General features: G+C 42.9%; 1 protein-coding gene across 1 annotated transcript in view; it reads right to left on the bottom strand.

Annotated features, from left to right (window-relative positions):
* B3GAT2 (beta-1,3-glucuronyltransferase 2) overlaps nt 1–24,405 on the bottom strand; it is a 113,303-nt gene that overhangs the window by 50,161 nt on the left and 38,737 nt on the right. Inside the window, exon 2 of the mRNA XM_069599497.1 lies at nt 16,983–17,127. Coding sequence (XP_069455598.1) covers nt 16,983–17,127 — 145 coding nt within the window. The remainder of the gene's footprint in view (nt 1–16,982; nt 17,128–24,405) is intronic.

Genomic DNA, 24,405 nt, shown 5'->3' with positions numbered 1-24,405 from the left:
GCTGTAACACTGGTCCACCGTTTCACATCTTTGCTGCAGCAAGACAGAACCACTCCCTCAACATATCTGAGGCCATGACTCAGATGCAACCTGGCCAAAACAACCTTGGCTTGGCCCCCTGCGAGGCGGAGGTCAAGCACAGCAGAAGCCCAACTTGGTGAAAGCTCATGTGGTGGAAAGTGAAAGTGAAGTCGCTCAGTCTTTGGAACCCCATGGACTGTAGCCTATCAGGCTCCTCCGTCCATGGGATTTTCCAGGCAAGAGTGCTAGAGTGGATTGCCATTTCCTTCTCCAGGGGATCTTCCCGGCCCAGGAATAGAACCCAGGTCTCCCACATTGCAGGCAGATGCTTTACTGTCTGAGCCACCAGGAGGATCTTGTCATGTGGTGGAAGCTGAGTGCAAAGGAAACCCAGTGCAGTGGAAGTGACAAGAAGTCCATCGTGCTGGAAACCAAGACAGCAAAAACAAACTCAGCAGAAAGCTCACACAGCTCAGTCTCAGGTTCCAGAAACCCTCTGGGAAACCAAGACAGCAAAAACAAACTCAGCAGAAAGCTCACACAGCTAGTCTCAGGTTCCAGAAAACCTCTGGTTAAGGTAGGAGGTCCTCGCCACTTTGGCTGGAAGGACATACGGCTAACAAAATCTTAATTCCATTATGATCTCTTATTTCTTGTTTCCTCGAACCCCCTGTGAACAGGCAAACAGCTGTGTGTGCAACTGAGGGACTCTGGCAGGGGCCACTCCCCAGAGTGTCCCAAAGGCTCCACTACCTGCTGCACCCCAGTAGCTGTTGCCCAAGTGGGAGACAGTTCTTCTGTCTTTAACCTCTTTTGTGCTAAAGAGCCAATGAAAACTGTAGGCGCAGGTCAGGCCTTTAGCAGTTTTTCTGGCAAGTTATGAAAGGGGTTCCTTGGCACATTCTTCCCACTGCTTTTTCCTCCCATCCTTCAGCTCCTCTCTCCATCTGTGCCACTGTTTGATTGGGCAGGTTGTCATCTTTCCATTTCTGAAAGTTGTGTTTGAAACAATTTACCCAAGATTGGGACTCAAACCCACATGGCAGGGACTCTGTGTTATGCTTAGTCACTCTGTCATGTCCGACTGGAACTTGAGCCCGGCCAAAACACACGATGCCTGGTTTCAGGACCTAATAAAGCTCAGGTTCTTGATGTCTCATTGCAAAAAAATTCAGTGAGAGACACAGCAATAGGTAAGAGGTAGATCTGTGAGGACTCAGAGAGAAGCACAGTCCAGAGTGTGTGCCATCATAGAGGGTGAATGTGGCAGCCATGAAAAGTGTGGTTAGTTTTTGTGAGCTGGGTGATTCCATATGCTAATGAGTAGGAGGGTCATTCTAACAGTTGGGGAACCACCCACTCCTTGGTCTTGTGATAGTGCCTTGGAACTGTCATGGTGCCGCTGGGTGTGTCTTTTAACTTGCAGATTGAGGATCAAGGTTTAGTTGAATTAGACTTGTCTTTCATCTTCAGTTAAGTTCAGTTCAGTCACACATTCATGTCTGACTCTTTGCAACCCCATGAATTGCAGCACGCCAGGCCTCCCTGTCCATCACCAACTCCCGGAGTTCACTCAGACTCACTTCCATCGAGTCCGTGATGCCATCCAGCCATCTCATTCTCTGTCATCCCTTTCTCCTCCTGCCCCCAGTCCCTCACAGCATCAGAGTCTTTTCCAATGAGTCAACTCTTCACATGAGGTGGCCAAAGTATTGGAGTTTCAGCTTTAGCATCATTCTTTCCAAAGAAATCCCAGGGCTGATCTCCTTCAGAATGGATTGGTTGGATCTCCTTGCAGTCCAAGGGACTCTCAAGAGTCTTCTCCAACACCACAGTTCAAAAGCATCAGTTCTTCGGCACTCAGCTTTCTTCACAGTCCAACTCTCACATCCATACATGACCACAGGAAAAACCATAGCCTTGACTAGACGGACCTTAGTCGGCAAAGTAATGTCTCTGCTTTTGAATATACTATCTAGGTTGCTCATAACTTTTCTTCCAAGGAGTAAGCTTCTTTTAATTTCATGGCTGCAGTCACCATCTGCAGTGATTTTGGAGCCCAGAAAAATAAAGTCTGACGCTGTTTCCACTGTTTCCCCATCTATTTCCCATGAAGTGATGGGACCAGATGCCATGATCTTTGTTTTCTGAATGTTGAGCTTTAAGCCAACTTTTTCACTCTCCTCTTTCACTTTTATCAAGAGGCTTTTTAGCTCCTCTTCACTTTCTGCCATAGGGTGGTGTCATCTGCATATCTGAGGTGATTGATATTTCTCCCGGCAATCTTGATTCCAGCTTGTGTTTCTTCCAGTCCAGCGTTTCTCATGATGTACTCTGCATAGAAGTTAAGTAAGCAGGGTGACAATATACAGCCTTGACGTACTCCTTTTCCTATTGGGAACCAATCTGTTGTTCCATGTCCAGTTCTAACTGTTGCTTCCTGACCTGCATACAGATTTCTCAAGAGGCAGGTCAGGTGGTCTGGTATTCCCTTCTCTTTCAGAATTGTCCACAGTTTATTGTGATCCAACAGTCAAACGCTTTGGAACAGTCAATAAAGCAGAAATAGATGTTTTTCTGGAACTCTCTTGCTTTTTTGATGATCCGGCGGATGTTGGCAATTTGATCTCTGGTTCCTCTGCCTTTTCTAAAACCAGCTTGAACATCTGGAAGTTCACGGTTCATGTACTGCTGAAGCCTGGCATGTATTGCTGAGCATTACTTTACTAGCATGTGAGATGAATGCAATTGTGCAGTAGTTTGAGCATTCTTTGGCATTGCCTTTCTTTGGGACTGGAATGAAAACTGACCTTTTCCAGTCCTGTGGCCACTGCTGAGTTTTCCAAATTTGCTGGCATATTGAATGTAGCACTTTCACAGCATCATCTTTTAGGATTTGAAATAGCTCCACTGGAATTCCGTTACCTCCACTAGCTTTGTTCGTAGTGATGCTTTCTAAGGCCCACTTGACTTCACATTCCAGGATGTCTGGCTCTAGATGAGTGATCGCACCATCGTGACTATCTGGGTCGTGAAGATCTTTTTTGTACAGTTCTTCTGTGTATTCTTGCCACCTCTTCTTAATATCTTCTGCTTCTGTTAGGTCCAGACCATTTCTGTCCTTTATCGAGCCCATCTTTGCATGAATATTCCCTTGGTATCTCGAATTTTCTTGAAGAGATCTCTAGTCTTTCCCATTCTGTTGTTTTCCTCTATTTCTTTGCATGGATCACTGAATAAGGCTTTCTTATCTCTTCTTGCTATTCTTTGGAACTCTGCATTCAGATGCTTATATTGCGCCTTTTCTCCTTTGATTTTCACTTCTCTTCTTTTCACAACTATTTGTAAGACCTCTCATCAGACAATCATTTTGCTTCTTTGCAGCTGATCAGGCAGCTAAGAGAGCAGCATCACAGAACAATGACTAATAGGGGTGGCCACCTTAGTTCCACAGACTAATTGCCAGAAGTCTGGAAAGATGGGTCCCCAGAGGCTCAACTCCAGCCCACATGGAAGGGCCCCTACCCTGTAATACTTTCTACCCCCACAGCAGTCAAGGTACTGGGACAGGCCTCCTGGATTCCTGAGTCAAGCCATGGAAGAAAACAGAAGAGGACACTCGATACACTGTGAGCCCTGGGAGATCTCAGATATCTATTCAGGACTACAGATGTGCCATTTCACTGAACACCCCCAAAATTAAGTTTCTGGGGATAAGATTTCTCAGGACAGCTCTAAAGAGCCAGCACAGCTTGGCAGAGGTAGTACTCCAAAGTAGACAGGAGATAGATCTCCTGATCCCTGAACAAGGAGGGACTTGAGCCATCTTGAATGAGATGTGTTGTTTCTGGGTAAATACCTCCAGCCAAGTTAAAGAAAGTCTCACAGTCCTCAAGAAAAACATGCAGATCCTACAGGATCTCAAAGAATGAGATGGAGAATTCTTGAGGTGGCTACCGTCTCTCTTTGGGGGATCCTTCTCCTGGCAGGGGGGAATTTGGAGTTGGCTAATGCCTCTACTAATCCCTGTTATCACTATATTGATGCTGCTTATGATTGCTTCATGTATTATCAATTGTTTAACCCATTTTGTCTCTGCCCAGGTCAACAAGCTACAAAATGCAGTGCTAGTTCAGCAAGGATGTATAAAACTACACCTGACCATGGAAAATATCACACGCCCTTAGATGGACTCCGCTATAAGGACCCTGAGGCTTGAGACTAGCAAGAGGGGGAGGCTTAATGGCCCTCACTGTCCCAGCTCAGCAGGAACTAGCCAGAGAGACCTCGACACCCCTATTCCCAAAGAATTGGGCCTCCCATCTCTTGAGTGAGGAATGTTAGGTAGTTAAAATAGGAAAAAGAAGTCCAAAATGGTGCTGGCTAAAAGACAGAAAGGGAAAAGCCCACAAAATGGAACAAAAGAAAACCTGTGGATGGGAGTGAGAACTTCAGGTGAAACAAACACACGCCCTTTCTTGGCTAGTTCCAATTTGCATAGGGCAGACTCAGCGGGGAGGAGACAAATGAATAAAAGGAGGAAGCCAAGATGATTGAGGCCTCTCCTTTGGCGGCTGCCCGCTGATGCCTCGAAGGTGTACTTTCCTTTGCCTGCTGAATAAAACTCTGAGCTGTGATTGAGCTATCACTGGTCCACTGTTTCAAATCTTTGCTGCAATAAGACAGAACTGAGAAAATTACACACTCCCCCAACCATCACCTTGATTAGATGGACCTTTGTTGGCAAAGTAATGTCTCTGCTTTTGAATATGCTATCTAGGTTGGTCATAACTTTCCTTCCAAGGAGTAAGCGTCTTTTAATTTCATGGCTGCAATCACCATCTGCAGTGAGTTTGGAGCCCCCCAAGATAAAGTCTGACGCTGTTTCCACTGTTTCCCCATCTATTTCCCATGAAGTGATGGGACCAGATGCCATGATCTTCATTTTCTGAATGTGGAGCTTTAAGCCAACTTTTTCACTCTCCTCTTTCACTTTTATCAAGAGGCTTTTTAGCTCCTCTTCACTTTCTGCCATAAGGGTGGTGTCATCTGCATATCTGAGGTTATTGATATCTCTCCCGGCAACCTTGATTCCAGCTTGTGCTTCTTCCAGCCCAGCGTTTCTCATGATGTACTCTGCATAGAAGTTAAATAAGCAGGGTGACAATATACAGCCTTGACGTACTCCTTTTCCTATTGGGAACCAATCTGTTATTCCATGTCCAGTTCTAACTGTTGCTTCCTGACCTGCATACAGATTTCTCAAGAGGCAGGTCAGGTGGCCTGGTATTCCCTTCTCTTTCAGAATTGTCCACAGTTTATTGTGATCCACACAGTCAAAGGCTTTGGAACAGTCAATAAAGCAGAAATAGATGTTTTTCTGGAACTCTCTTGCTTTTTTGATGATCCGGCAGATGTTGGCAATTTAATCTCTGGTTCCTCTGCCTTTTCTAAAACCAGCTTGAACATCAGGAAGTTCATGGTTCATGTACTGCTGAAGCCTAGCTTGGAGAATTTTGAGCATTACTTTACTAGCATGTGAGATGAGTGCAACTGTGCAGTAGTTTGAGCATTCTTTGGCATTGCCTTTCTTTGGGACTGGAATGAAAACTGACCTTTTCCAGTCCTGTGGCCACTGCTGAGTTTTCCAAATTTGCTGGCATCTTTCAGGATTTGAAATAGCTCCACTGGAATTCCATCACCTCCACTAGCTTTGTTCGTAGTGATGCTTTCTAAGGCCCACTTGACTTCACATTCCAGGATATCTGGCTCTAGTTGAGTGATCATACCATCGTGATTATCCAGGTCGTGAAGATCTTTTTTGTACAGTTCTTCTGTGTATTCTTGCTACCTCTTCTTCATACCTTCTGCTTCTGTTAGGTCCATACCATTTCTGTCCTTTATCGAGCCCATCTTTGCATGAATGTTCCCTTGGTATCTCTAATTTTCTTGAAGAGATCTGTCAGGAGCCAGTGTGAGGAATCCCGCCTGTAGCAAAGGTCATGAGGAAGGAAGCCCAACAAAATGCAAAGGTGTGATCTGGCTTCAGGGGTTCCCCCTGGGTTTTCTTAAACATCTACCCCCCAAAACCAGAGTCTGCCTGCTTTATTGTACTGTGCTATCCACTCTTCTGACATTCTCTGGAAAAAAGTTAACTCAGGGCTTCAGTCTCCTGAATATGAAAGGAATGTTTCATCTCAACCCCCTTTGATGGCTCTCTAACTTGCCTGACAGGTTCTGCCAGACTTTTACAATTTGTGAATTGCTTACTGCCCCCCAACTGTGAGAGGCACAAAGCTTAAAGCATCTTAAATATACAGAGCCTTTTCTAAAGAGTTAAAAATTATATTGGTGAAATTATATATGGGTTTCACTGTTGAGTCAATGACTGCTGCCAGGCCTCCATATTCTTTATCTTTTAGGCACCTGAAAGATATTAATCAGTGTAATTGGGATATAGAAAAGGGAACATAGTAGTTTTGATGTTAGGAACACTAGACTTTTGAGTTAACTACTTTTCTCTTTGTTATAAATCACTGTACTTCTTTCATTGTTATAAATTGTTGTGTCTTTGCTATGTAAGAATGTAACTTTATTTAGCGCTTTCTGAGAGTGGCACCAGACTTTGGGAAGAATAACACTTTAAAGACAAAAAAGTCTTCTGGTTGACAAACCCTTATCAGAAAAGGGCCGTAAAATGTTAATTAGCCTTCTGGCCAGAAGATGATGTAAATCACCTAAGACTTGTGTATACAACTAAGTATGCAGAGAGAAAGCCTGGTCTCGATGAGAGTCAGTGCTTCGGACGCTGCATAATTTTATATTATCCATTCATCTCTATGTACAAAAAAAGGTATAAAAAGCCTTTACAACAATCTATTGTTGGGCCAGAAACTGGACTGGTTTCCCCCGTGTCTTTTCTTACTCTATTTTCTGGCTGAATTCCCATCTGGGGCATGGAGGCTCGCCGGGTCTACTTACTTGCCCTGGCTTCTAAGATCTACGAGAGAGGGAGCCCAAGGTGGGGCACCCCCTGCTATTCAAGAGGATGCCAGTGGCCTAATGTAGATGGTGCAAGTTCCTTGTCTTGGAACTTTATTGGTTTTCCATGTAAACCAAGTTATTCAGCCTCTTTTCTCCACTAAATTTCCTACTACACTATTTCTTCCTAATCTCTCTTTATATTTCTAAATAAATAAGTTTTTCCTCGCCATGCCATCCTCACTTTGAATTACCCTGGATCCACTGGGGCAGGACCCCGGCAGAGATCTCTAGTCTTTCCCATTCTGTTGTTTTCCTCTTTTTCTTTGCATGGATCGCTGAAGAAGGCTTTCTTATCTCTTCTTGCTATTCTTTGGAACTCTGAATTCAGATGCTTATATCTTTCCTTTTCTCCTTTGCTTTTTGCTTCTCTTCTTTTCACAGCTATTCGTAAGGCCTCCCCAGACAGCCATTTTGCTTGTTTGCATTTCTTTTCCATGGGGATGGTCTTGATTTCTGTCTCCTGTACAATGTCATGAACCTCCATCCATAGTTCATCAGGCACCCTCTCAGATCTAGCCCCTTAAATCTATTTCTCACTTCCACGGTATAATCATCAGTTCAGTTCAGTCGCTCAGTCATGTCTGACTCTTTGCAACCCCATGAATTGCAGCATGCCAGGCCTCCCTGTCCATCACCAACTCCAGGAGTTCACTCAGATTCACGTCCATTGAGTCAGTGATGCCATCCAGACATCTCATCCTCGGTCGTCCCCTTCTCCTCCTGCCCCCAATCCCTCCCAGCATCAGAGTCTTTTCCAATGAGTCAACTCTTTGCATGAGGTGGCCAAAGTACTGGAGTTTTAGCTTTAGCATCATTCCTTCCAAAGAAATCCCAGGGCTGATCTCCTTCAGAATGGATTGGTTGGATCTCCTTGCAGTCTAAGGGACTCTCAAGAGTCTTCTCCAACACCACAGTTCAAAAGCATCAATTCTTTGGTGCTCAGCTTTCTTCATAGTCCAACTCTCACATCCATACATGACCACTTGAAAAACCATAGCCCTGACTAGATGGACCTTTGTTGGCATACTAATGTCTCTGCTTTTCAATATGCTGTCTAGGTTGGTCATAACTTTTCTTCTAAGGAGTAAGCATAAGGGATTTGATTTAGGTCATACCTGAATGGTCTAGTGGTTTTCTCTGCTTTCTTCAATTTAAGTCTGAATTTTGCAATAAGGAGGTCATGATCTGAGCCACAGTCATCTCCCAGTCTTGTTTTTGCTGACTGTATAGGGCTTCTCCATTTTTGGCTGCAAAGAATATAATCAGTCCGATTTCAGTGTTGACCATCTGGTGATGTCCACATGTAGGGTCTTCTCTTGTGTTGTTGGAAGAGGGTGTTTGCTATGACCAGTGCATTCTCTTGGCAAAACTCTATTAGACTTTGCCCTGCTTGATTCCGTATTCCAAGGCCAAATTTGCCTGTTTCTCCAGGTGTTTCTTGACTTCCTACTTTTGCATTCTAATGAAAAGGACATCTTTTTTGGGTGTTAGTTCTAAAAGGTCTTGTAGGTCTTCATAGAACCGTTCAACTTCAGCTTCTTCAGTGTTACTGGTTGGGGCATAGACCTAGACAATAGTACCTCTTAATTCCCTTCACCTATTTTGCCCACCTCTTACCCTCTCCCTTTTGGTAACTACCTCTATGTTCTCTGTATCTATCAGGCTGTTATATTTTGTTCTGTTTTGTTTTGTTTAGATTCTGCACATAAGTGAGATTCTACATAAAAGTGAGATCATACGGTGTTTATCTTTCTCTTAAGTATTTCACTCAGCATGAGACCCTCTATATTTATTCATGTTGTCACAAAGGCAAGATTTCATTTTTGTTTTTATGGATGAGTAATATTCCATTGTTTTAATATATTTGTGTGTGTATACACCTATATGTGTGTGTGTATATATATATATATATATATACATGTATATCTACATATACTTATATAAATACACACACACACACACACACACACACACACACCACATTTTCTTTATCCATTCATCTGTTGATGGACACTTTGGTTGCTTCCATAGTTGGGCAATTGTAAATAATGCTGCAATGAACATTGAGGGCATGTATTGTTTCAAATTAGTGTTTCCTTCAGATAAATATCCAGAAGTAACATTTTTGGATTACATGGTAGCTCTATTTTTAATTTTCTGTGAAATCTCCATAGTGTTTTCCATAGCGGCTATACTAATTTGCATACCCACCAAGAGTGTACAGGATCTCCTTTTTTCCACATCATCACCAGTGGTTGTTACTTGCCTTGTCACTGTCAGCCACCCTGACGGGTGTAACGGGACATCTCTTTGCCGTTTGGCTTTCATTTCCCTGATGGTTAGTGATGTTGAGCACTTTTTCACATACTTAATGGCCATTGGTATGTCTTCTTTGGGAAAATGTCTATTTAGGTCCTCTGCCTAATTTTCAGTCAGTGTGTTTGTTTTGTGATGTTGAGTTTAAGAGTTCATTGTATATTCTGGATATTACCTCCTTATCTTTGGCAAATATCTTCACCCTTTCAGTAGGCTGCCTTTTCATTTTCTTGATGTTTCTCTTCACTGTGCAAAAGCTCTTTAGTTTGATGCAGTCCCATTTGCTTATTTTTTCTTTTGTTTCCCTTGCCAGAGATGACAAGATCCAAAAACATATTGTTAAAGCTGATGTCAAAGAGCACACTGCCTCTGTTTTCTTCTAGTTTATGGTTTCAGGCCTTACGTTTACATCTAATCCACTTTGAGCTTATTTTTGTAAATGGTGTGAGAAAGCAGTCCAGCGTCTTTCACCATGTAGCTGTCTGGTTTTCCCAATATCTTGTATTGAAAAGGTTGTCTTCTCCCCATTGTACATTCTTGCCTCCTTTGTTATGCATTAATTAACTATATCAGTATGGGTTTATTTCTGGGCTTTCCATTATGTTTTATCGATCTACACATCTGTTTTTGTGCTAGTACCATACTAGTTTGATGTCTATGGCTTTGTAGTTTAGTAAGAAATCAGGGAGCATGATACCTCCAGCTTTGTTCTTCTTTCTCAAGATTGCTTTGGCTATTTGGAATCTTTTATGGTTCCAAATAAAGTTTAGAATTATTCTCCTGTGAAAAATGCTGTTGGTTTTTTTCATAGGGATTACACTAAATCTGTAGATTGTCTTGGGTAGTTTAGTCATTTTAACATTAATTCCTCTGATCCATGAACACAATATACCTTTCTATTTGTTTGTGTTGTCTTCAACTTCTATCATCAGTGTCTTATAGTTTCCAGAGTACAAGCTTTTTACCTCGAGTTAGATTTATTCCTATGCATTTTATTCTTTTTGATGCACTTGTAAATGGTATTATTTTCCTAATTTCTCTTTCTGGTAGTTTATTGTAAACAGGTAGGAAGGTAACAGATGTTAATTTTGTATACTGAAACTTTACTAAATTCAACGATTATTTCTAATAGTTTTTTGATGGCATCTTTAGGATTTTTAAAATATAGTATCATGTCATCATCAAATAGTGATAGTTCTACATCTTCCTTTCCAATTTGGATTTTTTTTTCTTGTGTAAGTGCTGTGGCTAGGAGTTGGCTCCTACATTGATAAGTGTGGCTATCTTGTCTTACTCCTGATCTTAGAGAAAATTCTTTAAACTTTTCACTGTTGGCTGTATTTTTGTTGTTTATGGGCTTCATTATATTGAGGTATGTTCCCTCTATACCAACTTTTTATGAGTTATCATAAATGAATGTTGAACTTGTCAAAAGCTTTTTCTGCATCTATTGAGATGATATGATTTTTATTCTTCAGCTTGTTAATGTGGTGTATTACATTGCTTGATTTGTGGATAGTGAGCCATCCTTGCATCCTTTGAATAAATCCCATCTGATCATGGTGTATTTTAATGTTTTATTGAATTCAGTTTGCTAATATTTTGTTGAGGACTTTTGTATCTATGTCCGTTAGTAATAATGTCCTATAAATTTATTTTTGCTTTCTTTCCCTTTCTTTTTTCTGTTGTGTCTGTGATGTGTCTGGTATCAAAATGATGCTGACCTCATAAAATGAGTTTGGAAGCATTCCTTTCTCTTTGTAATTTTGGAATAGTTTGAGAAGAATAGGCATTAACTCCTGTTTACATTTTGATAAAAATCACCTATGATGCTGTTTGGTCCTGGACTTTTAGTTGTTAAGAGTTTTTAACTTACTGATTCCAGTTTATTAGTGGTAGTGGGGTCTGCTCGTATTTTCTATTTCTTCCTGATTCAGTCTTGAGAGATTATATATTTGTAGGAATTTATTCATTTCTTCTATAATATATTGTCCATTTTATTGGAAACTTTTATAGTAATGTCTTATAATCCTTTGTATTTCTGTGGTGTTGGTTGCAATGTCTCCTCTTTCAGTTCTGATTTTATTTATTTGGATCCCTTCTTTTCCTCTTGCTGAGTCTGGCTAAAGCTTTATCAATACATCTTTTCAAAGTACCATCCTTAGTTTCACTAATCTTGTCTTTTGTTTTTCCTTACTTTCTGTTTCATTTATTAGTGTCCTAATCCTTGTGATTCATTCCTTTGACTACCTTCTGGTTTTGTTTTTCTTTTTCTAGTTCTTTTAGGTGTAATGTTAGATTGTTTATGTAGATTTTTCTCATGTTTCCTGAGGTGGTCCTTTATGCCTCTAATTTCCCTCTAAGAACTGCTTTTGCTGTGTCCCATAGATTTTGTTACTTTATGCTTCCATTTTCATTTGTCTCTGGGTATTTTTTAAAATTTCCTCTGTGACTTCTTCAAGACTCATCGGTTGTTTAGTAGTATGTTGTTTAGTCTCCAAATATTTGGGTTTTTTGCAGTATTTTTCCTGTATTTGATTTCTGTTTCCATACTGTTATGATCAGAAAATACATTTGATATAATTTCAACTTTCTTACATTTGTTGAAACTTTTTTTGTGTGATCTATCCTGGAAAATGTTCTATGTGCACTTGAAAAGAGTATATATTTTGGTGTTTTTTAATGAAAGGTTCTGAATCTATTAATTTCATCTGCTCTAATGTGTCATTTAAAGCCAACTTTCCTTATTGATTTTCTATCTAGATGATCTGTCCACTGATATAAGTAGGGCACCAAAGCCCCTATTATTAATATTGTAATGTATTGTATTATTTTCTCCCTTTGTGTTTGTTAATATTTGCTTTATGCATTTAGGTACTCCTATAATGGGTGCATCGGAGAAGGCGATGGCACCCAACTCCAGTACTCTTGCCTGGAAAATCCCATGGATGGAGGAGCCTGGTAGGCTGCAGTCCATGGGGTTGCTAACAGTCGGACACAACTGAGCGACTTCACTTTCACTTTTCACTTTCATGCATTGGAGAAGGAAATGGCAACCCACTCCAGTGTTCTTGCCTGGAGAATCCCAGGGACAGGGGAGCCTGGTGGGCTGCCGTCTATGGGGTTGCACAGAGTCGGACATGACTGAAGCGACTTAGCAGCATAATGAGTGCATATACATTAACAATTGTTATATCTTCTTGATAAATCCTTTTATCATTACATAATATTCTTCTTTGTCTATTTCTTCTTTGTTTTAAAGTCTTTCATCTGATGTAAGTATTGCTATTCCCTGCTTTTCAACTCCATTTATGTGGAATACCTTTTTTCATGACATCACATTCAGTCTTCATGTGTCTTTAGAGATGAGGTTAATTTCTTGTAGGTAGCATATACATGGATTTTGTTTTTTATTCATTCAGCTTCTCTATGTCCTTTGATTGGAATATTTAGTCTATTTAGTGTAATTATTTTGCATCTGTTTGTTTGTGTATTTCTTAACTACTTCTTATTGTGGATACAGATGATTTTATACTTTTAACCTTCCTACTAGCTTTTAAAGCAGCTGATCTATTGCTTTTACTATATATTTGTTTTTACCAGTGAGATTTTTTTCCTTCTCTAATTTTCATATTTTTAGTTGTGGTATTTTCTCTTTAAACTAGCCTCTTTAACATATTTTGCAAAGCTGGTTGAAAGTGAAAGAAAGTGAAAGTGGCTCAGTCGTGTCTGACTCTTTGTGACCCCTTCCCAACCCAGGGATCAAAGCCAGGTCTCTTGCATTGCAGGTACCAGCTGAGCCACCAGGGAAGCCCAGTGGTACTGAATTCCTTTAACTTTTGCTTACCTTTAAAATCCTTTCTCCTCAAATCTGAATGCTAACCTTGCTAGGTAGAGTATTCCTTTTCTTTTTTTCCCTTTCATCACTTTGAATATATCATGCTACTCTCTTCTGGCTGGCAAAATTCCTGCCAAAAAGAAAGCTGATTGTCACATGGAAGTTCCCTTATATGTGACTAGTTGCTTTTCTTTTGGTGCTTTTAAGAGTCTCTCTTTAATAATTGCCACTTTAATTATAAGGTCTTGGTGTAGACGTCATTGAGTTCATCTTTTTCGGGACACTCTGTGCTTCTTGGACCTGGATGTCGGTATCCTTTCCCAGGTTAAGAAAGTTTTCAGCTACTTTTTTCTCCAAATAAGTTATCTACCTCTTTCTCTCTCTCTTCTCCTTCTGGGACCCCTCTAATGTGGATGTTAGTTTATTTGATATTGTCCCAGGAGTCTCTTAAACTACCATCATTAAAAATTTTTTTTCCTGTTCAGCTTGATTTCCACTACTCTGTCTTCCAGGTCACTGACCTGTTCCTCTATATTATCTGATCTACTGTCGAATCCTTCTAGTGTATTTTTTATTTCATTTATTGTATTCCTAAATTGTGCTTCATTCTTCTTTATATTTTCTAGCTCTTTGTTGAAATTCTCACCATGTTCATTCATTCTTCTGAGTTTGATGAGCTTGTTTATAATTATCACCTTGAACTCTTTATCAGGTAAATTCATTTTCTTCACTTCGTTTAGTTCTCTTTCTGAGGTTGTCCTGTTCTTTCATTTAGAACATATTCTTCCATCTCCTTATTTTGCCCAATTTTGTTTATTCCTCTGTGTTAGGTGGGCTGGTTACGTTTCTTGATCTTGGAGAAGTAGCCTCATTTAGGAGACGTCCTATGGGGCCCTGCAACCTACTCTTCCCTGGTCTCTAGAGCTATATGCTCTAGGGGTGCCCCCTCTGTGGGCTGTGTGCCTTCTTCTTCTGTGGCTGGGCTGGCTACTATGAGTGTGATGGTGGGAGCCTGGACCCTGGCCTGGCTGGCTACAGGGATGTTCCTCTCATGGGGCTGTGGGGCTGAAGGTGGGTGGGGTACCAATCTCACATGGCTGGCTCCACAATCCACGTGGGCCTTCAGGCTGGTGCTGGTCCAAGGAGCCAGGACCCCATGCAGCTGTCAGTTGCATTTTCATCAGTTTGTGGCAATCCAAGCGAGGCCCAGGCTCCAATGCAGCCCCCCAAGGCAACGATCACAACCTTTTTCAAAGCAGTGCTTCTCAGGCTTTCCTGGGTATAGCAGGGAAGTGGGTTTTCTGCTTCCTTCTCTCTAGAGATAGTGACTGTGTGTGTCTGTCCCTTGACAATGAGGTGGGAAGTATCATTTGTACAAGAACATCTAAAAGATCTTCCTCTTGCCCCACTAAGAATAAATGGATTATATGCAATCTAAACAAAGCTGTGGAATTCCAAGTTTTAGAATGAGAACAAACTGCCTCAAAGTCAGATCTTTATCTTATCAACCAAATCACTGTCATGTAAAGATGTCCAAAAATATCAATAATTTGCTGAAAACTAATTTCCAAAGAAAATTCACGTGTGAATAAAATAATTTAGTGTTTCAAAAGTTGTTTTCTTTGAGACAGAAATTTTATTCCTATGTTAAAATAAGGGTAATTAATAAAAAATAAGCAAATCATTCATTTTTTTCTGATAGCTCTTATGCTTTAAAATATAATAAGGGGCTTAGAAAAATCCAACTATAAGTCATGTCATGGAGAAAAGTTTCCCAGAGATTTTGGCAGTGAAAGAGCATCAAATATCTTATCAGTAGCCAGCCTAAATCACAAAACCCATGTGCCTTTCTTGAATTTTGGATATATCTATTTGTATCCAAATTCTGGAGGAAGCAATGCAAAACACTCAATGGGTTTACTGTTTACTGTATACTCGATCATCTGCATAAAGTTCTTACAGCAAAATCCAGAAAGATGTATCCATGTTATTTTCACCTTGAAGTTACCTTGCAGGGTGATTGGCAGAGATGCTCCTGGGAAGTTCAGGCAAGGCTCTGGGGACAATTAGGACCAGCTATCTGCCAGCTGGCTGTGTTAGCAGTCACACCCTCACTTAGAATCCAGGGACCTAGACTTTTCTTTGGACTTCCAAGGTAGGAAGCCAGGGAAAGGAGGAATTCATTAGGGAAGACCTGACTGGCCACTCACTCCCTCATTCTGCATGAGGAGGCCAAGTCCCAGAGAAGCACAAGATTTTTCCTAATAGAACCCAAGTCTTCTGCTCAAAGGGACACTTCTGAACAGAAAAAAAAAAAAAACCAATAACCTTGATTCTCAAAAGACACGTTATAGGTTATAGTCAGTCATACTTTCAGGGCCACAAACTCAGACTGGATTGAGGAGATAACTCTTTTGAGAATCCTTGAGACCTTCCAAATATGGCTGACCTGCCTCTCTGTCTGCCTTCAGGAAGATGCTTTGGTTGAGACGTCAGCTCAGCTCTGGGGCTGTAAGAACTGAGGGATGAGGAGTAAGGCTTGGATTGGAAGAGCAACGGAGAGGTCAGGATGCAGGGAAAGGGTTTGGGAGAGGAGGATCAGGGGAGGGTCACAGATCATGACACATGGCCCCCAAATGTGTGCACTCAGGAAATGTGGAGTTAGGATGTCCTAGCTTGTCTTCTCCCATGATGCAGGGCAGTGGAGCAGCCATCCACAAGGCTTTCCCCAGCAGTTTTATCCCTAGCCCTCTTCATGGCCTCACTCCCTCAAATTTATAGTACTGTCATAATTAAAGTGATGAAGCCAGTCAGAACATAGCTTTCATCCCATCAGAATTCTGAACGTAGTGATTCTGACTACAGCTGGGAAATAACACACACAATATTGACCAAGCCCAGGCTGACAGACAGAGCTCTGTTTCAGACCTGAAGATGGATGAGATCAATTTTGAAGCAACTCTGCCTTCATCTTCTAGGTTATAGATGTCAGTGAATTTTTTGGCCTCCAAGCCTCATGTTTCAAACTACATCCTTCTAGAGTAATCACAGGCATCATTTTATATAACCCCTAGAAAATGAGTCACTTTGTGATGAAGCAGCATTTTAGAATTTGTGGGCTACTGTAGGTTTTATTCAATTTAGTTGGTTGGTTTTCAACCAACGTCAAAAACAGTTTCATTTCAAAAACTTCAGAAGACAGTTATATTTAATGTTAATCCATGTTTGAACAATCAGTCATCCAACTTTATATTTTAGTTACTAAATGTATCAACAAGCCCTAAATGCATCAATAATCATTAAAATGATGAGCTTGCCTATACCATATGCCTGTTCCATTTACCAGTACACAGGATGTATTATACATGGGATATATTATAACACATGTGATATGTTACAACCAGCTGGACTTGTAGACAAAGCACAGAGAGCTACGGGCTGCAGAGCCCCTGAAGCCTGGGCCATGTCTGGTCCCCACCAGCTCCCTCCCGCCAACCCACCCCCCTGGAAAAGGGATGGCTGTATGGACAGATGAAAAAGTGGAATGAGCATTTTCTAATCACTCCAAAAATTGATTTCTCCTTGAATTACCCCCAAAGCATGCTTTGAGGGTTTAGTTAAATAGTTCATCTGCTGAACGTAATACAGCCTAGAGTAGAACCGAAGCAGTCGTTCAAAGCATCCTTCCTCCAGTGCAGTTGCACCATAGAGAGGTGGCGGGAACAGTCCTGCAGGAGCAAACCCCACCATCCATGCGCCTCACCTGCCATGTCGATGGCGAAAGGCCTGTCTGCTCTCCAGCCGGTGTACCAGCCCACGACTTTGCCGTTCTCCACCAGCGGACGTTCATAGCGCCGCCCACCGACCAGGCCCACCGGCCAGACTGAGACCTTGCGTGTCGTTCGCATCTACAAAAGCGGAAAGAGATGTGGTTGAGGGCTCCTTAGGGGAAAGACCTTGAAAGGAGGAAAGGAATGTGAGCCACAGAAGAAACAGGGGCAAGGGAGAGTGGAGATGTTCAAAAGGCGCGGGTTTCTGAACAGAGCCCTCCTGCTGGTAGACGGCTCCCCGATTCCCCGCTGGGGACAACTGTCTTGCGCCGCCGTGAACTCAGTCAGGGGCTCAGGGCTGAGAGATAAAGTGTGTCAGTGTCTGAACATTGCTCACCTCCTTGGAAGCTAAGTTGTGGCCATCAGATACTGTCCACTTGTCTCAAAGCTGAATCTGCAACAGTACTCGGTACCTCCAGAAGTGAGGAGGCTGGCTGACCCCCAGGGAACCGCACGTCCAGTTAACAGCAGGAGTTCTGCTCAGAGAAGTCACACGGCTTGGCTGGCTCTGATTTTGGATTGTGACAGACACAGAGACATCTTGTCTGGGAACACGCATAATGGGATCCAGATCCAGAATGGACACCAGGCACCCTCCGGACTGACAGAAAGAAAAATGTACCCTAAATTCGCCTGCCTTTCAAAGGCAGTTTGGCCAAATTAGAGAGGAATGCCCCATGCCAGTGACTGGAATCTCTGGTCCTCTCCAGGTACACACTCTTGTGCTTGGTGGAGCTCTGGTCAAAGACAGCCCTCAACCAGAAGTTATCTCCTAGATTTCCTTAAAGGGAAAGACGCAAAGTTCACAAAAATACAGTCCTCTTCTCAGTTCACTCCACCTTCACACCTGTCTCCTTGCACACTGCAGAAAATGGAAACATTTCCATTTTTTTGTTTGCTATCTCAAACATGCCAAGCATACTGAAAAACCAAATTAAATCTAATACATATTTTTCTTACAGTGACAATATGGCCTTGTTGCTAACAAGGCACTAAAATAGTGCTGTGTCCTTTTTTTGATATTTCCTTAAAATGCCTGTGATTTTTCAGCTCCTAAACTGCTTTTTCCTGGAGCACTAAATGTTGAAATGTGGAAAGCTGGTAGGCAGACCCCATCTCATACTTGGGTGGGTGTCCTCCTGACAACGCATAGGCTGTGTCTGGATACAGCAAAGGCCGAAACATTCTTGATAAGGATGTAAGCACCACGTGATACCTGATATGTGAGTCATGGGTAGCAAGAGATCAGGATGAGCTGTGCTGTGAAGAGGTACCTCACGGGCAAAGAGGCAGATAGACAGGAAAAGAATGGAAGGAGACAGGAAACAGGAAAAGAGAAATTTCCTTAAAGAGTAGAACACACGTAACTGGGAACACTCCTACAGGGGCTAGCAAACACGGCCAGATGGGTTCAATGCCTGGCTTTTCACTTTAAACAGGGCCATGAAAAATGTGAAGGATTTTGCCGACAGATTCCAGAATGGCCTAGGGTTCTGGGTAACGAGATGAAACAGAAGTGATTCTTCACACTTCTGTGCCAGTTTCATGCTAGAACATGCAGGGTTTGTTTGCATGCTCCAAATTCCAAATTCCTGAGAGTAGCTCAGACCAAACATCTGTTCATGTTTTATTTTTTCAGAGGATCAGATGCTAAAGGAGAAGCAATGACTATTGAACACAGGTGATGTGGCAGGATTATATTTCCAAGCATGCTAAATTTTAAAATGTCAGTCATTTAAATACAGGCAGCACATCATATTCACAGTTGGTTGAGCCCACAGATGCTGAACCTGTGGATACGGAAGGTCCAGGTTGGCACTTGAGCATCCTCAGATTTTGGTACCTGCAGTGGGTCCTGGAGCCAATCTCCCATGGGTACCTAGGGATGCCTGTAGTCTACAACTTCAGAAAGATCCAGATGCTTTTGCCATGTATGCATGCCTCTGAGATTCAGTGTGGAATCCTGCACCACACAGCCTGGCAGTACAGGACCTGGCAGTACAGTACAGCCTTGCATTACAGAGTATGCCAGGCATTTTACAGGAAAATAGCAGAGCTATTTACAGAGCATCTGCATGTCACCCCAGGGACCCGTCTTGTTCAGCGTCCTTTTCATTCCATCACTGCTCCTTAAGGAGTCCTTGGCAGCTACATTCTTTTCTGAGGAGAGGGGGATGTAATGATGACTGTTCGTATTATAAGTAAAATTTTCCTATAACTAAAATAATTCCCAATATTTAAAAGCTTTCCCACTTTCTTAGCACAAAGCAGCAGCTATGTCATGGCACAATTCCAGGTACCTGGTGTGAGCTCCAGTTTGAAATCGAGGAGTGAAGTGCTGGATGTTAAGACAGTCAGGAAGCACTTTGCCTATTAATAAGATTCACAACTTTAAGACCAGGTCTGGCCCCCAAAGGCATTTTCGTCCTCTGTATTCAACACCAGAGCCATACTCTATCACTGACTCCTCCCGCTGTGACTCCCAGTTAAATGGACAGGACTCCCAAGCAATCAGCCCAAATCACGAGCACACCCAATGGCTGAAGGACCACAAGATGTGTTAGGTACATCTCCACCCTCCTCCAGTCTAAACTCCTTCAAACTCCCCAGGGCAGGGGGTGCCGGTTTGTCTGCACCTCCTCCAGCAGGGAGGCAAGGAACTGCCCTGCACTCCATGTCTGGCGACTCTTACCAGCAACCAGACCCTGTTTCTTTAAGCCAACTTTGTTCCTGCAGCTTTAAGCTACAAGGCTTTGGTCCCGGTCTGGGAGACAGCTAGTGGCCAGTGCAGGACTGGAGCACTTCAGATCACACGTCCGTCATCATCAGAATGCCCTTATAGTGAAACAGAAAGTTAAACAAGTGTCTTTAGCTTCCTTAAAGACCTACTGGCAAGTGAAAGTTGTATTTATTTTTTCCAAAGGGAAAGGAGCAGAATCCTTGATCTTATGAAGCATGAAATGCTATAGGCAACCTCAAAGAGTAGAATTACAATAAAGAATTTTACATCCCATATCCTTCTTTTTAAACTAATAATTTCAGTGGCAAAAATGCCACCCCAAATCCACAATAAAAAAAAGCACCTTCAGTGTGCCAGAATCCATGTTTAGAACTAAAGACAGACAGGAAAGAGAGCTGCAAATATGATGAAGACGCAGTGAGTGTGCACCTGGAGCCCAGGGTCCTTTCCAATATTGAGCATAAACACCCGGTATTTTCCAACAGAGAAGCTACATTTATATGATCCAACACATCCATAAATTTTCTTTGGAACAAGTCTGAAAAATTAGCATCATGTCTGTTTTCTCTGTTGCATCTGATTCACCATCCATTTCCTTCAACTAACAGTTCCTTGGCTCAGCGCTATTCACTCCACACTGTGTCCTTCACATAACTGGATATTGCCCGGGATCTTTTCTCTTTTTTCCCAGATAATTTTGATTTCCATACACAACCATTTACAGAGCATGAACTTCTGAGAGGCAGAAGCTAGTTACTTAAAGGAGCTAAGAATTCTAGAAGCAGAAATGCTTCTAATGTTATATACTCAACCCTTCTCTTGTGTCACTGGGTAGAAGGTCTAGAAGACCACACCTCACATCTCTTCACATCTCCTGTATCTTTCCACTAAATGTCAGTCACATACCTAATATGCATCCAGTGCCAGCCCCTGAGCAAGGTGGATGAGGTCCGTGCCTATGAAGCCAATGTTCCGGGAAAGAAGAATCAGTAACACAATCAACTGCAAAACAAGCTACTTAAATCTGATGCTGATAATGGCTCTAAGGGGAGCAGATGGTGCTGTGAGGTACATTTCTGAGACTCTGATCTGGTCTGGGACCTGCTGAGGCTTGAGCTAAGCCCATAGCACGAGAAGACTGGCCACCGTGGACACGAAGACCCAAGACTTTCCAGGAAGAAGGCCACTCAAGTGCTTCAGGCCGCAGACAGCAACATTCCCCTGCCTTCCTTAATAAAATAGATTCATTTTGGACAGTGGCTGCTGGGAGCCGGGTTTCTCACTGCTGGAGTGAGAACTTACAGATGGGGAAAGAGAAGAGCAGCATGACCCGGGTGGCTGTGGATAAGAGCTGGAGACGGCAGTGTGTGCTCACGTTTAGCTTCCTATAGAGAGGATTATAGATGGTTAGAGCTTACTATAGAGACGGCTATAGACAGGGCTTCCCAGGTGGCTCAGTGGTGAAGAGTCCACCTGCCAAGCAGGATCCATGGCTCTGGAAGATCTGGAGAAGGAAATGGCAAGCCACTCCAGTATTCTTGGCTGGGAAATCCTACGGACAGAGGAGCCTGGGGGGGCTACTGTCCATGGAATTGCAAAGGCGTCAGATCCAGTTTAGAGACTAAACAACAGCAATAGATAGACACGTGTGTACGCTGGTTAGTACACACACAGTTCCTTGCTCTGTCAGCTGAGGGGCCTGGGAGCAGTGACCTCCTCAGCAGCACCAAGCTCACCTGGCTCCAGATCACGGTTCCTAACACCATGCTCTAATAAAGGGAACCAGAGCTACTCAGAGAAGCAGCTGACTCCAGGGCTGGGGCAGAAATATACAAGATGATCCTGGGCATCTTCAGAGCCAGGAAGCAAGGGAGCATTCAAAAAGACAAAAACAAACAAAGTACACATTGATGGGGGCATATAAAAAGGCCCACAGGAGTCTACCAAATGGCCAAAGGTGGAACAATGTGATCAACAAAATAAGATTACAAACTACAAAACAAACACTAAACACAAATATAACCGAAGTATATAAACAAATGTTTGAATAAATCAGCGCATGAGGAATATACCACTTCCCACTCAGAAGAATTGCAAATTCTGTATGTAGGTGGCCCTCCTCCCAGCCAAGGAGGTAGAGCTGACTCCCAACTCCTTTGGGGCAGGCTGCATAGTAACTTCCTTTTAGAGAGATCAGTGTGGAAGGAAGTTCACAATGGAGAAACCCCAAGGATACCGTCCACAGTTTTCAGTCATGTGCCCTTGATATGCTGCAAATGACACTGTCCCTCCATGGGCTTTTCTAACCTCTGGGGATCTTTCTAATAAGAGAAACCAGGGCTCCTTGGAGAAATGGCCAATTCCAGCACAGAGATGGGAGATACACAAGATGAGCCTAAGTCATCCTGCAGTGCCAGAAAGTAAGGATGGGTTTAAAAGGCAAAGATCCCACACGGACCCACATCAGCGAGGGTCTCTCTGAAGAACATAGCCAGCTGAAAGAGCTCCCAGTGACTAGAGAAGAAACAATGCAAAATAATGAGCTATACAAAAGTGTAGATAGTATGTACCCTTAACCTGATATGATGAAAAGGGCACTTTTCTTCCCTCATCCATAAGCATATTCTAATCATGAGGAAAACCTCAGAAAAACTTCAATGGAGTGGCATGCTACAATATACCTGACCAGTACTCCTCTAAAGTGTCAAACTCATTAAAAACACGGCTTCCCTGGTGGCTGAGGTGGTAAAGAACCTGCCTGCGGTGTAGGTTCAATGTGCAGTGCAGACACAGGTTCAGTCCTTGGGTTGGGACGAACTCCTGGAGAAATGAATGGCTACCCACTCCAGTATTCCTGCCTGGAGAACTGCAGGGACAGAGCAGCCTAGCGGGCTACATTCGGTCTGGTTGGACAAAGTTGGACAGGACTGAGCGACTAACACTTTCAGTTACACTCCTCCAAACTGCCAAGGTCATCAAAACCAAGGAAAATGAGAGAAACTATCACAGCCAAAGAGGAACCTACAGAGACTCCCAACTCCCAACTCCTTTGGGGCAGGCTGCAATGTAATGTGCCCAGAAAAGTCTCCTGGAACAGAAAAAGGATACCTGGTAAATACTAAGGATATCTGAATAAAGAACAGACTGTAGTGAATTTGATCCATTCATTACAACACACGTAACATACTGCAAAAGAGACACAGATGTATAGAACAGTCTTTTGGACTCTGTGGGAGAGGGAGACGGTGGGATGATTTGGGAGAATGGCATTGAAACATGTATAATATCATATATGAAATGAATTGCCAGTCCAGGTTCGATGCATGATACAGGATGCTTGGGGCTGGTGCACTTGTATGACTCAGAGGGATGGTACGGGGAAGGAAGAGGGAGGGAGGTTCAGGAGGGGGAACACGTGTACACACATGGTGGATTCATGTTGATGTATGGCAAAACCAATACAATATTGTAAAGCATTAGCCTCCAATTAAAATAAATTTAAATTAAAAAAATTTTTATTTCCATAGCACCTGGAGTGACTACTCCTTCTCTGTCCAGCCCTGATGGGTAGGGTATGATGCAGACTTATTCTGTAGCCTAGGGTCAAGTTCTCAGTCACTTTCTCTGCCTTCAGTTACCATGTAGACAGAGATCACAGCAGAGCATTTGGCCATACATGGCCTGAGAGTGGAGTCTGGACTGGCCTGTAGAGTGGTTTTGTGTTTAAAACCCCAAGCTATCCGGCCTCCTTGCCGGTCTGGTGCACTGGGCTGGAGTCCTTTATGGTGACAGCAGCCGGATTGCAGCAGCACCAGGCCAGCCCTCCCTGCTCCCCCCAGTCCCCCTCCACCCCCCACCACAGCCTCCAAAGCTGAGCCTACGTGTGATTCTTTACCAGTCTGTGCTCTCATGGGGGACAGTCCTCCCTGCAAAGTTGGCACCTGGAAAACAGACCAGATGAACCACAAGTACAGTAAGTCCCTACATAAGAATGAGTTCCATTCTGAGAGCATGTTCATAAGTCCAATTTGCTCCTCAGTTCAGTTCAGTTCAGTTGCTCAGTCGTGTCCAACTTTTTGTGACCCCATGAACCACAGCACGCCAGGCCTCCCTGTCCTTCACCAACTCCTGGAGTTCACTCCGACTCACGTCCATCAAGTCAGTGATGCCATCCAGCCATCTCATCCTCTGTAGTCCCCCTCTCCTCTTGCTCCCAATCCCTCCCAACATCAAGGTCTTTTCCAATGAGTCAATTCTTCACATGAGGTGGCCAAAGTATCGGAGTTTCAGCTTCAGCATCAGTCCTTCCAATGAACACCCAGGACTGATCTTTAGGATGGATTGGTTGGATCTCCTTGCAGTCCAAGGGAGTCTCAAGAGTCTTCTCCAATGCTACAGTTCAAAAGCATCAATTCAATGGCAACCCACTCCAGTAATCTTTCCTGGAAAATCCCATGGGTGGAGGAGCCTGGTAGGCTGCAGTCCATGGGGTCACGAAGTCGGACACGACTGAGCGACTTCTCTTTCACTTTTCACTTTCATGCATTGGAGAAGGAAACGGCAACCCACTCCAGTGTTCTTGCCTGGAGAATCCCAGGGATAGGGGAGGCTGATGG

The sequence above is a fragment of the Ovis canadensis genome, chromosome 9 (genome assembly GCF_042477335.2).
Source record: "Ovis canadensis isolate MfBH-ARS-UI-01 breed Bighorn chromosome 9, ARS-UI_OviCan_v2, whole genome shotgun sequence".
Taxonomy (NCBI): domain Eukaryota; kingdom Metazoa; phylum Chordata; class Mammalia; order Artiodactyla; family Bovidae; genus Ovis; species Ovis canadensis.
This window is presented reverse-complemented; position numbering and strand designations above follow the sequence as displayed.